The sequence below is a fragment of the Grammomys surdaster genome, unplaced genomic scaffold, assembly GCF_004785775.1.
Source record: "Grammomys surdaster isolate TR1022 unplaced genomic scaffold, NIH_TR_1.0 125956, whole genome shotgun sequence".
NCBI lineage: Eukaryota > Metazoa > Chordata > Mammalia > Rodentia > Muridae > Grammomys > Grammomys surdaster.
This window is the reverse complement of record NW_021620775.1, coordinates 3,798,764-3,821,273: the sequence shown is the minus strand read 5'-3', so window position 1 is coordinate 3,821,273 and position 22,510 is coordinate 3,798,764. Positions and strand designations below refer to the sequence as shown.

At 39.9% G+C, this 22,510-nt stretch overlaps 1 protein-coding gene across 3 annotated transcripts in view; it reads right to left on the bottom strand.

Moving 5' to 3' along the window:
• Positions 1-22,510, bottom strand: part of Fgf12 (fibroblast growth factor 12) — a 561,692-nt gene that overhangs the window by 357,044 nt on the left and 182,138 nt on the right. Inside the window, exon 1 of one of the 3 annotated variants that reach the window (XM_028753765.1) lies at positions 11,664-12,036. The exons of 1 other annotated variant lie outside the window; for it this stretch is intronic. In XM_028753765.1, the coding sequence (XP_028609598.1) occupies positions 11,664-11,754 (91 nt within the window). In that variant the 5' untranslated portion in view covers positions 11,755-12,036. Of the gene's footprint in view, positions 1-11,326; positions 11,583-11,663; positions 12,037-22,510 lie in introns of those variants that run through there. One more of the 3 variants, XM_028753767.1, reaches the window with a different exon arrangement.

The following is a 22,510-nucleotide window of genomic DNA, read 5'->3' as shown; positions in this document are numbered from 1 at the left end:
TAAGTGAGATAGACGTAATTTGGGATAAGCTCATAGAAAATATTTATATTTGTCTTGGTTGTCTGTATTTTTTGAGGTCTTTAGAATTAGAATTTAGAATTTAAAATGTAAAGATTTAAGCAACTGTTATACCTACATGGTTTAAAAGAAGAAGTCATGACATTCAGGCCTGTCAAACATTATAAGAAAAGCTTACCTCTATGGAATAATTTGAATTTAGATCAACAATAGATAACAAAGACTTTAGTCTTGTTTTCAAGTACTAGACTAGAAAGCTAGCCCAGTATGGTGCCATCCCATAGCCTCCATCATGAGCAAGACTGAGAGCTCTACTTTCTCAGCAACCAAAGAAAAGTTGGCTACAAGGACATTTCCCCCAAAGTAACATGATTAAAACTTATCTAGGAAATAATACGGAATCTAGTCATGAATTGCATGTATGCCACAAAGCAGTCCCACAACAGATGGTTGCTTCATTTTTAAAATTCAAATAACAAAATGAAAAATATAATTCCACACATATAGTAAAAAGGACAAGAAATCAAGGTCAACAAATATTGTAAAATGGGATTTAACTCACTTCTCACAGGGAAATTTAAAGGGTAGGTTTTTTCCACCTAATAAATATTCTAGAGACATTAACATCATGTATAGATAAAAATTAATTTAATATATTACATATACATATACATATATATATATTCCTATAGAAAAATGACTAGTAGGAAAGGTATAAAGAAAAATATTGTGTGACTGGCTAGAGTGTAGGCCCTGAAAGATGTGTTAAACTCCTGAAGATTATTTATGTATTAGAAAGTAACACACTGTACATGATAACATTCATCCCCCCATATTCTCCATTTATATCTTGGTTTGGAAAACAAGGGCAAGGGCAAACAAAAAAAAAAAAAAAAGAGCTGGGCGGTGGTGGCGCACGCCTTTAATCCCAGCACTTGGGAGGCAGAGGCAGGCAGATTTCCGAGTTTGAGGCCAGCCTGGTCTACAGAGTGAGTTCCAGGACAGCCAGGGCTACACAGAGAAACCTTGTCTTGAAAAACCAAAAAAAAAAAAAAAAAACAGAAAGACAGAAAGAAGGAAGGAAGGAAGGAAGGAAGGAAGGAAGGACGGACAGACAGACAAGGGCTTTTTCTGAAGTATGGGGAGGAGAAACAATAGCCCTCTGTCCACCTCATTCTTCTGCAAGGCAGAAAAATAATCTGAATGACCAGAAAGGGAGCAATGAAGCAACTGTGAATCAGCTGGGGACGCCTTCTCTGTGAAGATCTTCCTGCCCAGGGACTGCACACTTTCTGGACAGCTGAGTGAGGAGGACCTACACATGCCATTATAAGTATATGTTTAGTTCAGACTCTCTCTTACACACTACTGAGATTCAACAGACATGAGGCTGTATCTCTTCTGCAGGCACACAAGTGTGCTACAGTGAGTTTATGACATATCAAGTTTCCTTAAGGAAAAAGCTCCTACATTTATGCTTAATAATTCTCCCACCTCCTACTGTGGTTATCCAAGATGAGATGAATACACATAATAGCATCTGCTTGACAACTTTGTCCTTAGTTGTTTTAAACTCAGAATTAAACATAGGGGAGAAGGAAAAGTTATTACTCATATTCTTATCTCAGTCCATGGCACATAAAGATTTATATGCAAAAATATTTACCACAACAAAATCTAAAGGCATAGAAAGTGGGTATTAGATGAATACTCTGTAACAATTGTTATAACAGACACCAATGCTGTTATTCTATTCACCAATTAAACTTGTGTTTAGGACAATCCTATGAAAATTACTCATCCATTAATACTTTTAATATATGCATATATTTTTAGTATATGCATACTTTCAAAAGTGCAAATGATACATAACTTTCATCTTGTCATAATCTTATTAATATCCTGATAAATCTCTATGCATATCTTTAGGAAAAGCCTAGAAATATAAAAATAAATTTCAAAAGAAGATGAGAAAGCCTCCTTTGCCATGACTTTCAAGGACTGTTATTTCTAATCACGCTTTAGAAAATAATTTTCAATAATCAATGTGCACTAATAATTATATTTGGCATAATTGTTTTACTTCATAAGAAAAAGATAAATACCATAGCTGCTGTAACTTTTCTACACTATTCTTTGTAAAGAGTCACACACAGAGGTTGGAAGAGATTGTATAGGGATCTTGATTTTATGAGATTTTAGCCCATTGACTCTTTATCTTGTCAATGTTTTCTGCTAGGAACACAAAATATATAATATGAAAAATACACAACTAGGTTGTTATTTTAAATGAAACACATTATATAGTACAAAGCAATTCTTTGTGCTGTCTAAAAGTCACTGTCATTAGCAATATTGAATGAATTCCACCAAGTACACACACACACACACACACACACACATACAGAGATGCTCATAGAGGTAAAATTGTTATTCAAAGTTTAAATGTTGAGAGACAGGTATGTTTGTTCATATCTGCAATCTCAGTATTCGGGAGGCAGAGTCAAGAAGGTTCCCATGGACCAAGGTTAGCCGTAAATCACTAAATAGTGAATTCCAAGCTATCCTGGGCTACAGAGTTAGGTCCTATTTCAAAATCAAAATTCTTTCAAGATGAAACAAAGAAACCTACATTAGAAAAATAAAAGTGTGCCTGTAAAAGATTTAATTCACTAGTTGGGATCAAATATCTGAGATTCACAAATTGAGCAGCCATGGGAAGTGGTTACTCTTACTCAATTTCTATACTATAGCAGATTCAGAAAACACAGCACTAATGTTTTGCTTGACTTCTCATCACTTCTGTGATTTCTACACTGCTTGTAAATGTAGGCATGATGTCTGCTTAGCACAGACATTTACTGCCCCAAATCCCTGATCCCAGTTAATCTTCTGACCTCAGCCTATCTACAGCTGGAACAATCAGTGCATCCATTGTCTTCAGTCAATGTGTTGTGTACAGAGCGTTAGCTAAAGAGAGAGTCACTAAGACTTTCAGAATGGTTTCATGTCTGTGACCGTGTTCTTCACAGCCTAGGTCCTAGGGTCAAGGTCAGCCATTGAGCTAATATATAGATTCAGTCCCCAAGCTTCTCCAAGTTAAGCAAATAATTAGTGCTTTAGAAAACGATGTAGCTAGCACCAACCCCTCTCCCCTCAAAAGGGAGAATCATTTTGCACCGCTAAGTTTTATTTAAAGACTATGCAATCGCATCCCAGCTGGCTTCATTGAAGCAACAACGTGGGCAATCAGGGACAGCAACTGCAATGGTATCGTTTCTATAAACAGTAATGAGTGGAGGGAGTGGGGTGGGACGAGAAGCTTACGTATAAACAAGAAAAATCATTTCAGCAAGAGATTGTCTCAGGAGTTTCACAGCATCTCTGACTGCTGTCAGAGTAGACTGAAATGTCCGGTTTTTAATGGTGTTAGAAGAGGTGCTCTGATATGATAGTAGTGTGATGAGAATAACATGGTACAGAATCAGACATTATACGCCTTGAGCTGAACAAAGCAAACGAGTAAAACACTGTGTGCAACATTTCATCGAAATCAAGAGAGCAGATCTGTATGGTATTCCCCAGATGTTCCTTACAGCTTGGTACCACAGATTAGAATTTGTACATCTGTAAAAAGATGATGACGTTTCTCTGGCTGTGGATAAATGGACATGTTGATATATGGGCAGAGGAGAGATAGGATATAGACAATTAGGGAAAATATTTGACCATGACCAATGCTAAGTAGACTTGAATTGAGGTATAGGTCAATTACTTTTATAAAAGTAATACTCCTTAAAGTATTTTTTATTCAAAAATATTATTCCTAAGATGGAGTATTAAAATATTTTCCATGTCACCTTGAATTATAGCTGTCATTTCCCATACCCCAGCACTTATTTTAAAATTTCTATGTGCTTTACAAACTCAGAGAGATAAATATGAATATTGAGCCAAATGGATTATTCCTTCCTTGATGTGATCCTTATCACTGAAGCTTGGTTACAGTGAAACAAGCAAAGGCTTATAAGCCTTCACTCGGACACTTATCTTATCCTCTCTAGTACCATGCCCTATATTGTCATGTATCCCTCTTCCTGCTGGGTCTCTATGAACTTCTCATATACTGTATCCCCAAGATTGTTTGCAGAACTGAAATACCAAAACAGAAATTTCTGAAAGCAGAACATGTGTAACTTTCAATTCTTTGAAAGAGAATGGCAGGATAAAGGAGTGGGTGTCCTTTGGAAAGAAATAATTGTCATGATACAAGTGGTCTGGCTTGTTTCTCCTTTTATTGTACTTAATCCAGACCTGGGCAGACACACTGCAGATCCACCACTGAGAAGACAAGAACATTAACCCTCGTTGCCTTCCTCATTTTCTTTCTAACATGCTTTGAGTGAAGAAAACGACAGGGGAAACAAGGTGTTTATATGCACTTTCCTTTGCCCACAAAACCGCAATAGTGACATGTGCTATAGCACTGTCAGTGCTTTAAGCCACACAGTGTTTTCTTATCCAGATAGGATTGGAGACATCAGAATTTCACATTTCCAGGTAAATAAAAAAAATAGCAACTTAATCCCTCATGACTTACAACGAAATCATAAGCATAAAAAGACAATCACAAGGAGTTTGGGTAACATCAGTGGAAAATTGAAAGAGTGATAAAGGAACAATGTATCACCATGCTAAGAACACCTGCTAACTTACTGGGAAACAACAAAGCATAATACTGTGGCATAATGTGCTAATTATTTAAATATCATGAATGGAAGTCAACACATATGTTCATTAAATATTACAGAAGGCATCAGAAGGTACCAGAAAGTTATACATCTGTCCTACAAAAAAAAAAGTCACCATGACTTTTTTTTTCTCCACATGCTTTTCAACATAACAACCTATAAGGGTAAGCTTCTTCTAACTTGACAAACACATTCTGGTTCCTTGTTAAGTCTCATGGCCCTTGGCTAGAGTTTAGAATATCTATTACAGAAGGCATCAGAGAGAAGCCAGAATGGTTTTAACTGGAAAGAACCCTAAATATAACTCCCTGACATTACCTTAAATATTGTTTAAGCATCACAGCTTTGTCCCATAAATCAGAATAAGGCAGATAACAAAATACTCTTTACAGGAAATTTCTTACGAAAATGGCTTTAACTTCTCAATTCTACTAAAGGTTAATTATAGGCCATATAGTGGACTCTATCAAGTACAGCCACTCAAGGACACAGGCTGATGGAGTAACCACCAACCTGAACACCACCACCACCCGCTAGCAGCAGCGAAAATTTGAAGAGCACTGTGATCTGGGCTTTTAGGGCTTCCGTGTTATCAGTGTGTCACCCGCTCACATTTCATTAGCCAGTTTTAATCAAACAGCCACACTTAACTTCAGGGAAATGGAATACTGCTATTCGAAGTGGTTTAAAAGATAAATATCCCCATAGGATCTAGTATTTGAATATTTGGTTCCCGGTGGGTGGTGCTGTTCAGAGTGGCTTAGGAGTGTGGCCTTACTGCAGGTCTTTGAGAGTTTGAGGTCTCCTGCTTGCATTTGAAGCTGTGAGCTCTCTGCCTGCTGTTCTTGCACCCATGCCTGCCACTTGCTGCTGCACTTTGGACTCTTCTTCCTCTAGAGCAGTGGTCCTAACCCTTCCTAATGCATGAACCCTTCAATACAGTTAGTGTCTCATATTGTGGTGACCCCCACAACCATAAAATGAGTTTCATTGCTACTTCACAACTGTAATTTTGCTACTGCTATGAACTGTAATGTAAATATCTGATATGCAGGATATCTGATACGTGTCCCCGAGAAATGGGCATTTGACACCCCCACAGGGGTCGCGACCCACAGGTTGAGAACCATAGTTCTAGCACCATACTCCCAACTAAATTCTTCTGTAACTTGCTTTCAGTAATGGTGTTCTATCACAACATCAGTAGCTTATATAATTTAACAGTAGTTCTAGAAGGAAACCCTAAGGAGTTGAGTAAAAGATGCCTGTGACATCTCTATTGTGAGAAAATAAGCAATCCTGTTGAAAAATCAGAAGGCAGGAGGACATCTCAACCAAGCAAATATGCAAACAGCACACACAGCATATGAAAAGATGTCCAAAATTTTTGTTCTTAGAGGATTTTGAATTAAAACAAGGAAACACGACTGCATATCTATGAGACTGCCTAAAATCCAACAAATTCACAATAAATGCAGGAAAGAAAAAGGAACACAAGTGTATCCATTCATTGCTAGTTAGAATGCAAAATGTCATAGCTACTGTTAAAGACATTTTGACATTTCCTTACGAAATCAAATTTCTTTTTATTACACAATCCAACAACTGTGTCCATTGGCATTTGCCCAAATGAGTTGAAATTTTATGTCCACCTAAAGGCATGTGTGTTGATGTTTATAGCAACTTTATTCATTTTTTTCTCAAACTTTAAATTACCAAAATATCCCTCTGCTAAATAAATGAATACATAAACTGTCATACATGCAGGCAGTGGAATATCTTTCAGAGTTAGGAATAAATAAGATGGCAAGGCATGAAATAAAAATAGGAAAAAACTTTAATGTTTATTAAATGAAAGAAGCCACTTTAAAAGTACTACATACGATGTTATCACAACATTATGATATTCTAGAGTGGTAAAACTATTAAGACAGATTTTAAAAACCAATGCCCTTTAACAGTTAGGGGGGATGAATAGGAGATTTTGGGAGCAGTGAAACCACTCTAAGTGATACTGGAATGATAGGTATATGTCATTATCCAAATCTATTGCATGTATAAAACCAGCAGAAAACACACAGTGCCACTGTGACGTCATGCATTGCAACAGATGTGCTACTCAGGTGAGACACTGAGAAAGAGCAGAAGAGAGCACACTCTTGTGAGAGCTGGAATGTACAAGACACCTCTGTGTCTTCCTTTCAATTTTGTTACAAATCTACAACTACTCTGGAAAAATACACAAGACTCCTAATGATCCTGCATTAGTACATGGTAGACAGTAGATTATCCAAAACAAGTTAACTAATAATAAATGACATCTTGAGCTTTCCAACAAGGATTTTGAAAATCTATTGTAAAATTTAAACACTGAAAAATAAAAGCCATAGGAAACTATAAACAACCAAAAATATGTCCTCAAAGGTAGATTTTGTCATTTTTTTTTTGGTAGGATCTTTTGCATGGTTATACCTCTCTCTTTCTCTCTCTTTCTCTCTCTCTCTCTCTCTCTCTCTCTCTCTCTCTCTCTCTCTCTCTCTCTGTGTGTGTGTGTGTGTGTGTGTGTGTGTGTGTGTGTATGTGTGTGTTTGCTAGACATAGAATCCAAGACTGCATACTGCAGGACAAACACTCTACCACTGGGTTACACTATCTGCCCATTGGATTTGCTGATAATTTTTATATTATTAAATTGAATTCAAGATATCCTCAAATATTTTATTTCCTTTTGTCCTCATGGTTGACATCTGTCACTTTTACCTTTGAAGAAAAAGCATAGTGTTTAAAGGGCAACATAGACACAGAGGGCTGTAATTCTCAATAGTGCTTTGATGTTGAACCTGGAAAGAAGGCTCAGTGGGTAAAAATCCTTGCTGCACAAACATTAGAATCTAAGTGTGACTCTCTAGAAGCCATGTAAAGGCTGGATATAGTGTATCTGTGATCCTAGTGCTCCTACAGAGAGATAGGAGGCTGAGACAGGAGAATCCTTGGAAGTTCATGGACTAGCTAGCCTGCTATACACAATGGAAAAACAACAAAAAGACCCCATCTAAAGCAAGGTGGAAAGTAAGCAAGGGTGGACCTGAGGTTGTCTTCTGACCTTCAAAAATATGCCATGGCATAAGAATGACTACATTCACATGCACAAAACTATGCTCACAACACATGAACATATATCATAAAATGCACACTCAAAACAATTATTTTATGCTTAGAATGAAGGTACCTTTCCAGAAAATAAGCTTTATGAACAATAACCATATGGTAAACAAATATCTTTTCTTGAATCACTTTATTGTCCTGTAGAAAAATCTGATCCTAAATACACAAACCTGATACATTGTATCTTAGACAACTTGTCTGTATGTGGGTCGTTTTCATTTGGATGTTTGGTCTGTATTTGAAAGCAGAGGTGCTATGCTTTTATAATGCTTGATCAATGAGTTATTTTTGCCCATAGTATTTCAATTTTATATCAAGGAAAGTAGATGAGATTTCTGGGCTCTAACTCTAGATATCTGATAATCCTTCACATTGCCAGGCTAGAAAGCCCCTTCCTTAGAGTATATTAGAGAAGTCACACCATCACTACTGTGTGGGTTTTCTGCAATAACCTTGTGACAGCCAGAGCAAGCAAGCACGTGCACACACACCCACTCATACACTTACCTTACTCCTCCTGTGAGAACCAACGCTCACAGGATCTGCCCTCTCAGGAGCCTGAGTGTTAGGGCAGGGTTTGCTCCTCTAGAAAAACCAGAATGGTCCCTGCTGCACTCAGAAGGTGGTGGCCCTAAGCGAATTGGTGGGAGACCACTGCTTTTCCATACTCTTCTGCAGAGGTGATGGGTGCAGGCATGCAATCCATTGTGTTGGTCCCCACTCTTCCGTGCCTATTCCTTTGTGAAAGTCCCATCTCCTAACTTCTCTCTCTCTCTCTCTCTCTCTCTCTCTCTCAACTGAAAGATTTTTATTTCATCAGTTTAGTAGAAATGTCATATTCTCTGAACAGGATTGTTTAGCATCCTAAACTGCTAATCTGCCTTTTAATAGGTTGGCTCCATATGCTTAAAAATCCCTTCATTTTAATGAATGAGAAAAAGTACAAAAACCATATATCAAAAAAAGCTGGGTATTCTACCATTAGCAATTGACTTTGCCATGTGTTAAGACTGCCTTCCAAGTGTTTGAATCATCTCCATCCTTATGAAGTGCATAGGACTTACACAAAGGTAGAATCACTAAACTAGACATGGTATTAATGTTTAGTGATGAAGAAAAAACCAAGAGCAGTAATAACATGTAAATGACTCTACGAAGCTCCAGTCCAATGGCTAATTTAAATCTGGGGCCCATTTATTTGACGAAAAGTAAACAAAAAGTGAAACACAATTTCAAAGCTCAGACACATTAGTAGAATCTCTTCTGTTGTAGTAACTCACATTCTTTGCCCCTCAGGTCTGTACTCAGTACAACTGCAATGGAACTGTAAATACATACTGACGTTGTTAAAAAACATTATCAAATTCCTTCCAGGCAAGATTTAAAAACTTGAAGTGCTTTCATGGTCTTGCTGTTATACATTCACTTTATAAAAAACTTTTGCTTTCTTTATGCCAACTTGCCTGAGAACATTGAGCATACCAATATTACTTGCAGGATTGTTGTGAGGTTATGCTAATAGCAGAAGTCTCAGTAATGATGCTAATTTAAAACAAAACACACTGACAATATCTAAACATACAAAGCATGTTGTACATGAGGTTAAAGAGTCTTTAGAATGGTAGCTGGTATACAAGAGTTCAATTAAATCTTCAGCTACTAGTAAATCATTTCATTCCAACTATGATGTGTGCAATATGATCACAGTAATTTAGATTTGTGTATAAATTATAAAGCCATGTTATACTGGGTGCACACAATCATAAGCTATAAAAAGTCACAATTTAAACAAAGACCCAGTAATTCTAGAAATATTCTTTTAGCAAACAACTACATATCACATTTCTGAATGACTGAAGAAGAGGTCTCATCTTTTCCCTTTGGTCCTGTGACCTTTTATAAAAATTTCTCCGGAGAGCTAGTCCCCCAGAATAAAATATTTACCCCACTAAGTAGAAATACAGATATAAATAAGATATCACGGTTCTTACGGAATCACACATTCAAAGCAGGTGAGGTCACAAATAGAGGAACTGGGCACAAGCTAACAGTGTTTCCGCCGTTTTTTCTTTCATATGAAAGCCAAGAGTTTTTAAAGTACAGTGACTTATGGAAACTGGCTCATAACTGGATCTCTTGACTTGTAAGTCCCATGCTTGCAGCAGCCCACGCTACCCAATCACCCAGATCACTCTTTCTATTTTCAGCTGTTACTATTTGGGAAAATAGCTCTCCCTGTTAACTGAGAGATTTTACCTCATTGCATCTGAGGAAGAGCCTTGTTTAACTATACACCACATGTACCTCAACATTTCACAACTAAGAAGCAAATTCCCCTGTGACAATCTATTCACATTCTATTTCACATAAACCAGACGAACTGCATGCATCTCCAGAGGCTTCCTGGGTCATGAACCATTAAAATGGAAGGCTTTACTGTAATGCTTTTTTTTTAAAGTTGAAAATGTAGAGACATCTTTCAGTACTCACAAATACAGTAACAAAGCAATACAACAGTCTAGCTAATCTTCTGAATTACCTAGACATAAAACATGAGACCACATTGCCAATTTCATTTCACAGCCAAGTTCACAAATTTCACACAGGTAAATTTTCTAGTTTCTTTAAAACTAGTTTGCAGGTTTATTTTTTGACTAGTGAGTAATTAGAAAGTCCAACTTTGAGAAACAATGAATGAAATATATATATATTTCATAAATATAATATATATAATATTTCCAAATATAATTTTCTTAGTCCTAGAACAGAGTGAAAATAGGTGCCATTACCAAATGAATCAGATCACCAAAAATAGCACACAAAGTTTCAAACACAAAAGCTATTATAATGTTGTGCAATGTTGTTGAATTTGTTAGTTATTTGGGGCTTATAGATCAAAAACACATTCTTTACAGAGACACTCATTTAGACGTAATACGGTGCCTTTCCTGTCTCCTCACACCCCACCTCCGCTTTTGAGAAAGAAACCAAAAAGCATAGAAACTGAATTAGCGCTTACAAGATTAATAGATGATTGATTTAAAGGGAACTTTCATCTTTTAAAAGAATCAAACAATGGAAGAGAGCGCCACGAAACACCACATCATCTTGCAATGCTTGTGCAGAAGAGAATGCCTTCTTTTGTTTTAGTTTGGTGCTTTAAAAAAAAAGTCATTAAGTATTTTAATGATTTTTCTCAATAGCTCAGGTTAACTCAAAGGATCTGGTTTTCTTTCCTCTCCTGAAGGGAGCAGATTGGCTAGGTCCCAGGCTACTTGGGAGCCTCCTGCTTCAGCACCAAGGACAGAGATCGCCCCATATCCAGAGAAAGGGTGGCCCATCTCATCACAGCCAAAAGTCCACTTTCAGACAAAGCAAGAAAAATAAGATACCTGTCTGCCAGCCACCTGTTTAAAGTCCCCCTCTGCAGACGATTGCACCAGCAACTTCTCCGAGGAAACCCTGAACAACCGTGAGTCCCAGGCCGCCCTAGCAAGTCACAAGGAGCAGCGAGGCGCGAGGAAGTGTGGGAGCCGGTCCCTCCCGCTCCCCGCGTCCCGGACCCGCAGGCTCCAGCTCGGGTGCGGGACGACAGCGCGGGTGACTTCAGGGCTACACACACTCACACACACGCGCACTCGCGCACACACGCGCGCGCTCTCGGAAGCCTCGGGCCCTCTGGGCGCAGGGCTCCCGCGGTGGGCGGCCGGGAAGGGGACATCGGCTCACCGCTTGGGCTGTCGCTGGACCTCAGGCTCCTTCCACAGAGGCACTGCAGCATATGCACTCCTTTCTTCAGAGAAAGCGCAAGAATCTTCATGGAGAGACTCGCGTGGGGTCGGCCGGCTCCCCGCCCACCTCGGCTACTCCTGCGACCCGGCGATGGCCTGCGAGGGGCGCCAGGGTCCCCAACCCATGGCACGTCCCAGAGCCGTGCGACTCGTACGCCGGGCTGGGGCTCCGCCGGGGGCGGCCCTCCCGGGGGCCCCGGGCTCGGCCACGCCTCAGCCGGCTCCGCGCGACACTTTGGGACTTTCGGGAGGGCGGCCCCACTGCGGGCGGGAGCGCGAGCGCCGTGGCGCGGAGGACGTCACCGCGGGTCGCGCCTCCTTCGGGTCCCGCAACCTGGGTCTCCACTGCCTAGGGGTCCCGGCGGCTTGTGGCTGGGGGCGTGGCGCGCGGCGTGGGAATCCGGCGGAAGGGAGCGCCCGCAGGAAGGGCTGGACTCGGGAGGCCGCCAAGCGTCAGAAGCGAGTCGGGGGACTGAAGGGCGGGGGACAGGAAAGCCGGCTTAGCGTAGAGAGAGCTTCGGGTGCAGGTGATGAGAAAGTATACCTAAGAGGTCATTAGGTTCTACTGTAGGAGCCCGGACTCCTGGATTTCTTGGCTAGGGCTGTGACCTTGGGTAAGTCTTTTGCCATTTCGGGCGCCTCTCCATAAATCTGGCCGGGAAGAGTGTGAAATGGGGGATTGACGGCTTCTAATAGTTCTGTCCCTGGCTTTCCAGACTCTTGGATATGTTTAGCATGAGGGCAGTGGGAAGAAGGACCTGACTAGAACAGAATTGGAAAGGAAGAGTCAAGTGAAGCAGCATCAGATAGCACTCGCGCTTTACTTGATGAGAGTATTCTGGTACCTCTGCCTCTGTCTGCCAGACTGCTCAGTTGTCCTAGGAAGGTCTGCCTGGTGTTAAAGGGCTCACGTTTCTCTAGAACTGACACTTTGAGTTCCACCCCTTACTTCCCAGAGCTTATGAATGTCAGAACCAAAATAATGATTTGCACGGGACAGGGTGCTCCTCTATGTGAAATCCCTGTGCAGAGAGGAACCTTCAAGGACAGACATCTTTGAAAGCACAGATGCTAGAGACAAAGGCTGACTTCAAGTTCTTTGCTGTGTGGTCTTCAACACATTAGCTGCTTCTTGGTGTTTCAAGGTTTTCATAGTCTATCATTAATGACAGAGTGTCTCAGGTACCCCTTGCTGTGGCTTAAGAACGCACTGGTTATAAGTGCCCTCATGTTAGCTTCCTCTTCTAGGGTTTTGGATCATTTTCACTTCCCAATGAATGCCAGTATGCATACCAGTACCAGTACAATTTAGGCTGTAAGAAATTCAGTGACTCCCCAAGTAACTCATTGTTAGAAGTTTGGTCCTGACACTGAGTCAGAAACCAACTTGAACACTTTCCATTCATTGTCTCCAGGGCATCTAACACATCTTGCCTTGTTTTCCAGCAAGAAATTAAGACCAAATGGCTGTCATCACTCTATCTCTCTTTACCTCCTTTAGGCTTACCTCCACTGGGTAGAAATGGAGGTTCAAGTTCTTTAGAACTTCCCTTTTCCTTTCAAAGGTGGTGAAAGAAAGTTAGGACATGTGGAAGAGAATCTTGAGCCCACTGTCAGTGCTGGCTCCATGCCCTCTGCATCTTTCAGAAATCAGGATGGTTCCAAGGCTCCAAGAAGATACTCCCCAGCCTCCTAACCAGTCCTGTCTTGGTCTCCTTGGTCCATGAGTCCAGCAGAGTTCTGTGAGATTCAACGTCCTTGAAGACCTAGCTGAACCCACTCCTTTGTCATCATGAAGAAAGTTATGAGGCCCCAAGGCAACAAACAGAGCCATGGCCTTCCTCTTTCCCATCTCTGCGGGAATTAGTAAGAAAATTGGCTCATCTGGGATTCTACCCATCGAAATTCCCCAAGGAAGGAGAGACAATTAGCCAAAGGAAAACATCTAAAAATAGGCCTTGGTGCTGTAGCAGAAGGCAGAGAGTTTTCCGGTAGCAACCTCCTGCTCCGGAACCCAAAGCCCAAAGCCCAAAGCTCCTGCTTCCCTTTGAGATGACTGGTATTGTCTGATAAGGAGCAATATGTTGAGACCTTGGTTCTCAAAGGAACTTTAAGCAGAGCAACATGGTCCGTATGTAAATTCAAAACACACCTACTGAGCCTCTCCACCCACCAGACTAGGTTGTCACAAGGATTCAATGGGCTGGGACACATGAAAGTGTTTGGAGATTCTAATTATTTTTTGCAAGGTGAGGTGCCATTGTCAGCTTTTCTGGATTCTAGGTCTAGTGTAGTGGTTCTGTTATTGATAACAGGAAGTGCTTAAGTGTGAAACTTCTGATTCCTCATTAAGTGTGTAACCCTTCCCCCTACCCCCAACAGACAAGGCAAGAAAGTCAACTCCATGGCAGTTAATATTCAGATGGTCTACTGGCACGATGACACCACCATGCCCATGATTCTTAGAACCAGGTATATTTATCTCAGAGAAGAGAGAGAGAGAGAGAGAGAGAGAGAGAGAGAGAGAGAGAGAGAGAGAGAGAGAGAGAGAGAGATTTCATTCACACCCAGTCTTGTTACCAACCCACTAGATATCCATTTAAATCAGACAGCACAGCATCCTTTAGTGTGATTTGTCTTTTATTTTAGATTATATGTTTCATTAAAGTGGGCCTCAAAGGTGTTTTGATCACTAAAATGTTGTCATTTAGATTATTTTTAAAATATTTTCTCACACCTCCACATGTCACTGGTGTCAGTGCCCGTAGTTCAGATTCCCTAAAGTGTCATATGCTGGACTTCAGAAGAATTCACTTTGATGGTGCTACGACACATAAAAAGAAAACAAATACAAACCACAGAAGCCGAGAAAGTGGTTGACTTATTTGGAAAAAACTTGCAAGTTTTCTTTCTGAGCATTTCTAAATCAAACGCAAACTTCTGTGGCAATGATACTTTACTTAGAATGCAGTACACATAATTGTCTTGGTGACGAAATATTAAGTTATATTTTTTGTTTCTGGTTAGGGCTTTTTACAGTTTTCTATGCTTTTTATTTCTTAATCATAGTGACTTTGGATCAGTCCTAACACATAACTTAGCAATATGGTTTCATGATGAAATAATTTAGCACAATCTTAGAGAGACAAGATCTTGTTATAAAGACCAGAATGGCCTAGAACCTGTTATCCTCCTTGCCCCAGCATTCCTAGTGCTAGTATTAAAAAGGTACAGAAGCTTAGCCAAGTAGTATTTAATAAGAATTGAGAAGATTGGTTCATAAATAGATTTGTTTAAATTCCGAATACCTAATTTTCACTTTTGAAGCATATTATTTACTTAAGGTTTATATGAATTAACAATTGTTAAGAAGGAGCAATGTCATTTTCAAGTTGAGGCTAATATAAGATATTTTTGTTCATATTAAACACAGGAATTTGCTCACTCTTGCCATGACCTGTGCAATTGGTGCGTTTATCTCCTTGGAACACTACATTAAATGATTCGTAATCCATTAAGAATTTGTCAGGTCCCCATGTTTTTCCTGAATATATATATATATGACTACTAAGTAGATAGCAGCTTTCTCCCTCCCAACAAATCAACAAGCATATGAGATAAATGTATGAAATCTGTATAGCACCCCAGAGTATGTTTCATTTTTGTCCCTTGTGGCACTGCACACTCTGCCTGTATCTCATGCTTTAGAAATCCCTTCAAATTGGAGTATGACAGGCAACTATGCCAGTTTATTCAGACATGACAAAATCAGTCCCCCGAGGCTAATTTACTTTATTAGTAACATATTAACTGAATTAACTATTTTCCCAAAAAGTAAGCACAGGTTTATATTCTTCTTGGTATTCAATATTTATCATCTCCTGTTTGTTTTTCCTCATCAAATGTTTGAGGTTTGGAATGAATTTCAACTTGTGGAAAAGTTAAGAGTACAGGGTTTCTGCTGTACAACTTATCCTATTTCTGAGAATAGTCACCACTTATTAAACCACTGTGCAAACATTAAGCTCAAAAGATTTACACTAGCACCTGACAATTCCATAAACTCACAAACTTTGTCAACTTTCACAAGTTTTCCTCTTACTACACATTTTTTTTTTCTGTTTCAGGATTCAGCTTGGACTTGTGTTAATGCCTCAGTAACTTCAGTCTCCTTCAATCTGGTGACAGACCCTCAGCCTTTTCTTGTTTTTTAAAACTTTTACAGTCCAGAAACATTGGTCAAATACATTGTGAAACACATTTGCAGTTTCTGATTGTTAGTCTACAGTTATCCAGCTTGGGAAGACTGTCAGAGATTGACAGGGTGATGATCTGACCTTATCAATATCTCACTACTAGGAGAAACGATGCTGTCAACTAGTGACATTAACCTTGCCTAGGTAATTAAAGTAGTGTCTGCTATTTTTATATTACAAAAGTCTATTTTGAAATTTATTGTGAACAATTATGCTATACCAGTGGCCTATTGCTCCTCCAACTCTGACCTGCTGATTCCAGCATTTGTGGGCAGATCCTATGTGTGACAGTTGTTACTGTATTGTGTGCCTAGCTGTGAGTTCAAACATCTTTGATTTCTTCTATAAACTGGCAATTATTTTAAGAGATTATCCTATCCCCACTTCCTTCTTTAGTCAGTTATTTATATACATGTGGTCTCACAAAGGGATTTTCTGGCATTGTGGTTCTTTATCATTGTGTGGTGGGTGAGATTGTTTTAGCTTTAGCACTGGGAAATGCTTTGATTGGCCCTGTGGCCTTTGGGCAGAATCTGCTTCTAAACCAGCTTCTTCATTTTCTGCCATCATATGACGTTCCAGATTTACCTTTTGTCTTTGTCTTCTGTTTTTCTTTCTCTAGTTCTAGAATCAACTAATTTTCCAGTGAGTCCTCACTTTTCACATAAGATATGGTACCTAAAGAACTAGGTCTGGGTGCTGAGGCATTGTTTGCTAGGACGTTAACTGCTGCTAGATCCAATCAAGAGCTAGAAACCGGTGCTTATGCAAAAAAACATATAACACGTATATCACTTATTTCTATATTGTCTATCAAAAAGAAACTCAGGCAGATATACTCAAGGTATGTCACTCAAAGATTGAGATGAAGATGTCCAATACCCGGATCCCTGTCTAATAGGACAGGTTTCAACTAAGTCTTTGTCCTTGCCTTGTTTGTAACGTCTTTGTCAAGAATTAGCTTTCATTGTCTACACTCTCCTGTCTATTTAATCTTAACTACACCTAAAGTAGCTTCAGAATTGCAAACAATATTCTCATGGGAAACAAACTTGCTACTGGGTTCCCACTGTGTTCAGGAGTTTTTGATAAGAATCAGACTGAAGAGTTATTGAAGATGTGGTAATCTGGTGAATGACTATTCTATCCCCATTAAAGGTATTGCATTATATACTGCCCTATGCACAGGTGTCCGTGTACATGCATCTTGGTTAAACACAGGTCGAAACCAAGTGTGACAATCTGAGCTAACAGGAAAGAGCTTCCTGTGTGAAATCCTAAGGCTCTTTCTCTCCTGTTCAGTCCTCTTTCTCTTTCTCTCCTCCCACAAGTATGCAAACATCTTAGGGAAGGATCTAGACGTACTGTCTCTAGATTGGCAACTGCTGTTCTTTCCTTAACTTGTTGAATGCTGCCTTTTGCCCACACAATCCCACCTAAGATTTTTCTTTTTTTAAAAAGTCATCATAAACTAGGCTATTCCAGATTCAAGTGACACATTTTATCCTAAAGATACTAAAAGTTATTGGTACAGGTTTTTGTTTGTTTTTGTTGTTTTTATCCCAACCAGTTTCATTAAACCCTCCCTCTTTCCCTTCAGAAACAGTTTTCATCCTGGTTTTCTTTTAGCTTCTCTATTAACATCACTGTTCTCCCCAGCCATCCTGAGAGTATCACTATTTTCCAAGACCGTATCCTGGAATCTTTTTACTTTCATTATTTCTGGGCATCTCCATTGACCTCTGGTGATTTTGGTTTGTTTTCTTTTATCATACAGAAATGTAACCCTCTTTATACAGTGGATTGTGGAGTTTCATGATCATGTTGATATTTTTTGAATGAGATTTTTACTCAGCCTTGGTTCTTATGAATACATATACAACCTTTAAAACTAGACCTGCATCAACTCCCTGCCCCAGAAACCTCCCTTGTGTAGGTTCTGTGCTCCTCTTTGAGGAATCACCTTTGCATAATTCTCAGTACAAACAACTGTTACTCAATAGCCTCTGATATGTCTTGCTGATTTTAAGGCTATCTCATAACCAAAGAGCCAAAGAACCAGTTGGATGTCCTTACAAATAATCCTTCAAACTAATGTAGAGATACAACTCTGATAGATGAATAAAAAGACAAATATCTGATTCTGAAGAACCAGGTAGAAGAAGGGTTGAGGATGTTGGTTTGACTTGAGAACTTGGAAAAAGTTGAGAATCATTACAACTAGTATCATTTGTATCACATACATTTGTATACATTTTCTTACTCAAATGAGCATATATGCAGGGACAACCCCATGCACATACAAAATTGTTATCTCTTTCTTAGGAAATCTGAGGTTTACTTCATAAATGCTGCCAACAGAGTATTCCCACCCATATGGAGCTTCTCAGAATGTACTGAACAATCAATAAATATTTTCTGAATGAAATGTTAAGCCTCATCTGGAGCTGCAGGACAGTCCTGCGTTTGGCTTTATTTCAAGGTTGAGTTAAGTAGACACTTTATATGAAGATATAGTCTTAATCAAATTAATCAGGACCTCACATTTCAATGAGATATAAAAGCAATCAAAATTTTTTATCTTAAAATAGGTCATTAACGAGCCACTGAGATGTGGCTCAGTTGAGGCGTTTGCCTTACAAGTATGAAGATTCTATTTTATACCCCTGTCACCTATTTTAAAAAGCCAGGTATAGCATCACATGCCAATCCCCACAGTTAGTAAACAGAGACAGGAGGACTATCAGAGCTCATTAGCCAGCCAATCTGGACAAGACAAACTAACAAACAAACAAACAAAAAACAGAAAGCACTAAGTTCCATGATAGTCCCTGACATATGCAGAGTTATTGAGAAAGATAATCAATGACGACCTTTACCTCCTACCCACAGATAACATGCACACCCATACATGGACACAGGTACACACTCACACAAGCACACACACAAACATATAAATAATCCTTAACCAAAGTTATGACAAGCTTACATGTCTGTTACACACAAAAGCAGCATGTGTCGTATTTTCTTTCCTGAAAAGTCAATAGCATGGCACACCTATCAGATGGTTCCGTGTGTAATGATCAAAATAAGGGAAATCTTCGAAGGACCAAAGAGAAGCTCAAGTGTGGGAAGAGCAACCTTCAAGCCCTTGAATTCATTCATCCAGTCAGGAAGACCAACAGTAGAGATGGTGCAGACGTGTCCACAGTGTCAGTCTGAGGGGCTCCATTCTGGCTTAGCAGACTATCACAGAACCAAATATGGGAGGGCCAGAAAGATCTGGATTCTCTAATCTTATGCAGGGTGCACATTTGTTACCGCAAAATCAGGTGACACAGAGGTCACTAGGATAATGCTTCTAGAGGGCAGCATTCTGGAGCTATCGCTAGCATCTTTGGTTTGTGTAAATAGGCGATTTGGGATGCAAACACTATTTTCATTTATGTTTCTGTGCTATCCTTTGAACTATTTCTACTTCTTCCTAGAGCTGTGGATAAAGCTTGTGCTTGATGTTGGGATAATCTCTTGTGCCCTGTTTAAAAGCATTACCTGTCAACAAAGTGCTTAACAGCCTATAGCAAGTCAGGAGAGGCTAGGTGAGACTTCTTCAAACAGATGGGAATTCTGGGAAGGAGTCAGGGCGGGAGATTTGCAGGCACTCATAAAACTGAAGAGAGGTAACCAGCTACATAGCAGACATAGAAGAGAAAAAACAGGTTAATATAAGGTAAGTGCTAGTTGGGGAACAAGCCTAATCTGAGGTCAAAAGCACTGTAAATAAGTGTAAACCTCTGTGTCTGGGGTTGGCATAGAAAATCTCTAATGGTTCCAGCTTTCAAACTGGACCTAGGATTCCTCCTCAACCTTAACACTTAGACAGCAGGCTTCAGTTTCATTTTTTGTTCATTTGTTTGTTTGTTGTTTTTTATGCTGTGCAATGCAGTGGGTATTCATGAATACTTAACAGAATTATTGGCAGAGTCAGTCAGGAGAGAATACCTCAGGATAGTGTCCTCCAGATAATAGATGCTCAGTAAACATCAATGGGTGGAGAGTGCTTATGGGTAAATTTCCTGGGAACTTGGTATGCCTGTTGTTATTGCAGGGGCGGGGGAGGGGGAGCATAGCCTATGCCTACTGTCTATTATAATCCCAAGTGGCCTACCTAGGCAGGGGATCACCTTGTTTTTTTTTATTTTTTTTTATTGGATGATTTATTTACATTTCCTATGTTGTCCCCTTACCCCATCCCCCACCACCCCCTTGGAACCCCCAATCCCCTCGCCCCTCCTCCTTCTTCTCTGTGGATGTGACCTCTATCTACCCCCCCCCACTCCCACCTCCCCACCCTCAAAATTTCAGCCCGGTGTGATCAATATAGTAAGTTTTCAGGAAGCTTAGAAAACAGTGACACCCTGCCTCAAAAACAAAAGGAGAGGCAGAGTTAAGTCTCTCCTTTCTTCTTTCCAAAGATTTGCTTAACAATGACTAGTACTGTATCCCACATTTTTCTACAGCAGGCCTGACTCTACCATCGCTGGGGCACAGAAGTCCCTCCTGCCTCAGAGGTGACCTGAGCTCTTGGTGACTGATTTGAACAATATGTTTTTTATTTCCTGTTTTCTATTTAAGTTTTTACCTAGACAATCAACTGTAGGCCCACTTCCTGGCTTGGCATGTACCAAGATATTGCTGATGTACCGAGACAACTCTGATGCCATTTTATTAATCTTAGTAGATTCCTCCAACAAAACACCAGTGTGGATGCTGAGTAAAAGGCCCGTACCAGGATTTCACATGTGCACTGAGTATATGGACGCCTGAAGAAAGACCGAAAGGGAATACATGAAAGCGTGCTGCTGGCTATCTCTCCGACACCACTTGCTGCTTGATGTTGATGGGAAGCTGTTGAATATTCAGAGCATGTGCTCTGGGCTTGGAGCTCAGGGCTTAATATGATGAGTCTATGCTGGTTACCCTTCCAGCCCTTGGCTTTTATTTATATAAACTATGAACAGAAGTATGTCACAGTGTGTTCGGCTAGGCCAATGTATGTGAAATGTGAAATATGATGCTTATAGAATGATTAAGAAACCCAGTAATGTCCTTATCACTAACTCTTTACTTGCCTTTCTGTAGCATCAAATTAATAGGAAAGAAACATTTCATTAAGAAACAGGGCCATCCTGTTTGCATTCATGACTAATGTAAAGCTGTCACGCCAGAGTGTAGGTCAAGAGTTGAGTGCTTCCCTAGCTTGTTAAATCCTGGATTTAATCCCTGAGTACTGTAAAAGAAAATCAAACAACATTCAGAAGTTAACTCTTGAGATAATACCATCAAATCCATCAAACAATACGCCCTTCGTGGCCCACACTGTTTTATCCTTGATCTCTCGTAAGCCCCAGAGCTGTTTCTAAGTATGTAATTGCCATTCAATGACTCTGAAGCCAAATATAGAAGTTTTCAGAAAAGCATACACTATGAACTGAGTGAACTTCCTCAATCTCCGAAGAGACATTTAAGGATTGGAATCTTCTAGGAGTCAGAAATGTGAACGGCACTGAGGTGACTACAAAATGCTTGAAAACTGTACCAGTGTGTGCTTTAATTATAGGTGTCTGTCTCCACCAACAGCCTCATAGCACTGTTCTTAAAGTTTTAAATGAGATATATTTTTATTCCTGAGAAGCAATACCAGTTATTATGCACAGGGGGTGGGGAGGTGGAAATTCCATACACTATGCAGATAGGCTAAGGCAGCCCAACATGCTGCCTGCCTCCAAAGCCAGTGCTCACAGACGTAGAGCGAACACACACCACATTCAAGATCAACACCATCGCTGCTCAACTAAGGCTCCCCACCCCGTCAAAACGGAAGAGCCTTGATCTTGCTTTCAGCTGTCGTTAGTAAAAGAATGTGAACAAAAATTGAACGACAATTCTTTTTTGGGCCTGGTCCTTTTTTTTTTTTCTTTCAAGAATCTATTTCTTCATTTTCAAAGAGAAGCCATTTGGGGACAACAAAGTCTGCCCGTATTTATATGGTATGACTCTCAGCAAGCTGCAAAGGCAGGCTGAAATTGCTTTCTCTCACCCTATTTCTCCCACACACCTTCCCCAGGAAAGAAATGATAGATGCAAATATCTACTTTCAAAAGCATGAATATCTGACATCATTATTTTCCTCAGAGAAGAGCATCAAAATCTTTGTGATTTTTTTTTGGGGGGGGGATTTTTATGCTCAGAAATGCAAACCAATTTTAAAATATCATTTCCCAGCTTTTCTAAAAATCTATACATAAACTAATACTAAATGGGCTGAGTAGGTCGTATTAATTTAGAGGTGTGTGTGAGTGTGTGTGTGAGTGTGTGTGTGTGTCTGTCTGAGTGTGTGTGAGTGTGTGTGTGTGAGTGTGTGTGCCTGTGTGAGTGTGTGTGTGAGTGTGTGTGAGTGTGTGTGAGTGTGTGTGTGTCTGTGTGAGTGTGTGTGAGTGTGTGTGTGTGAGTGTGTGTGAGTGTGTGT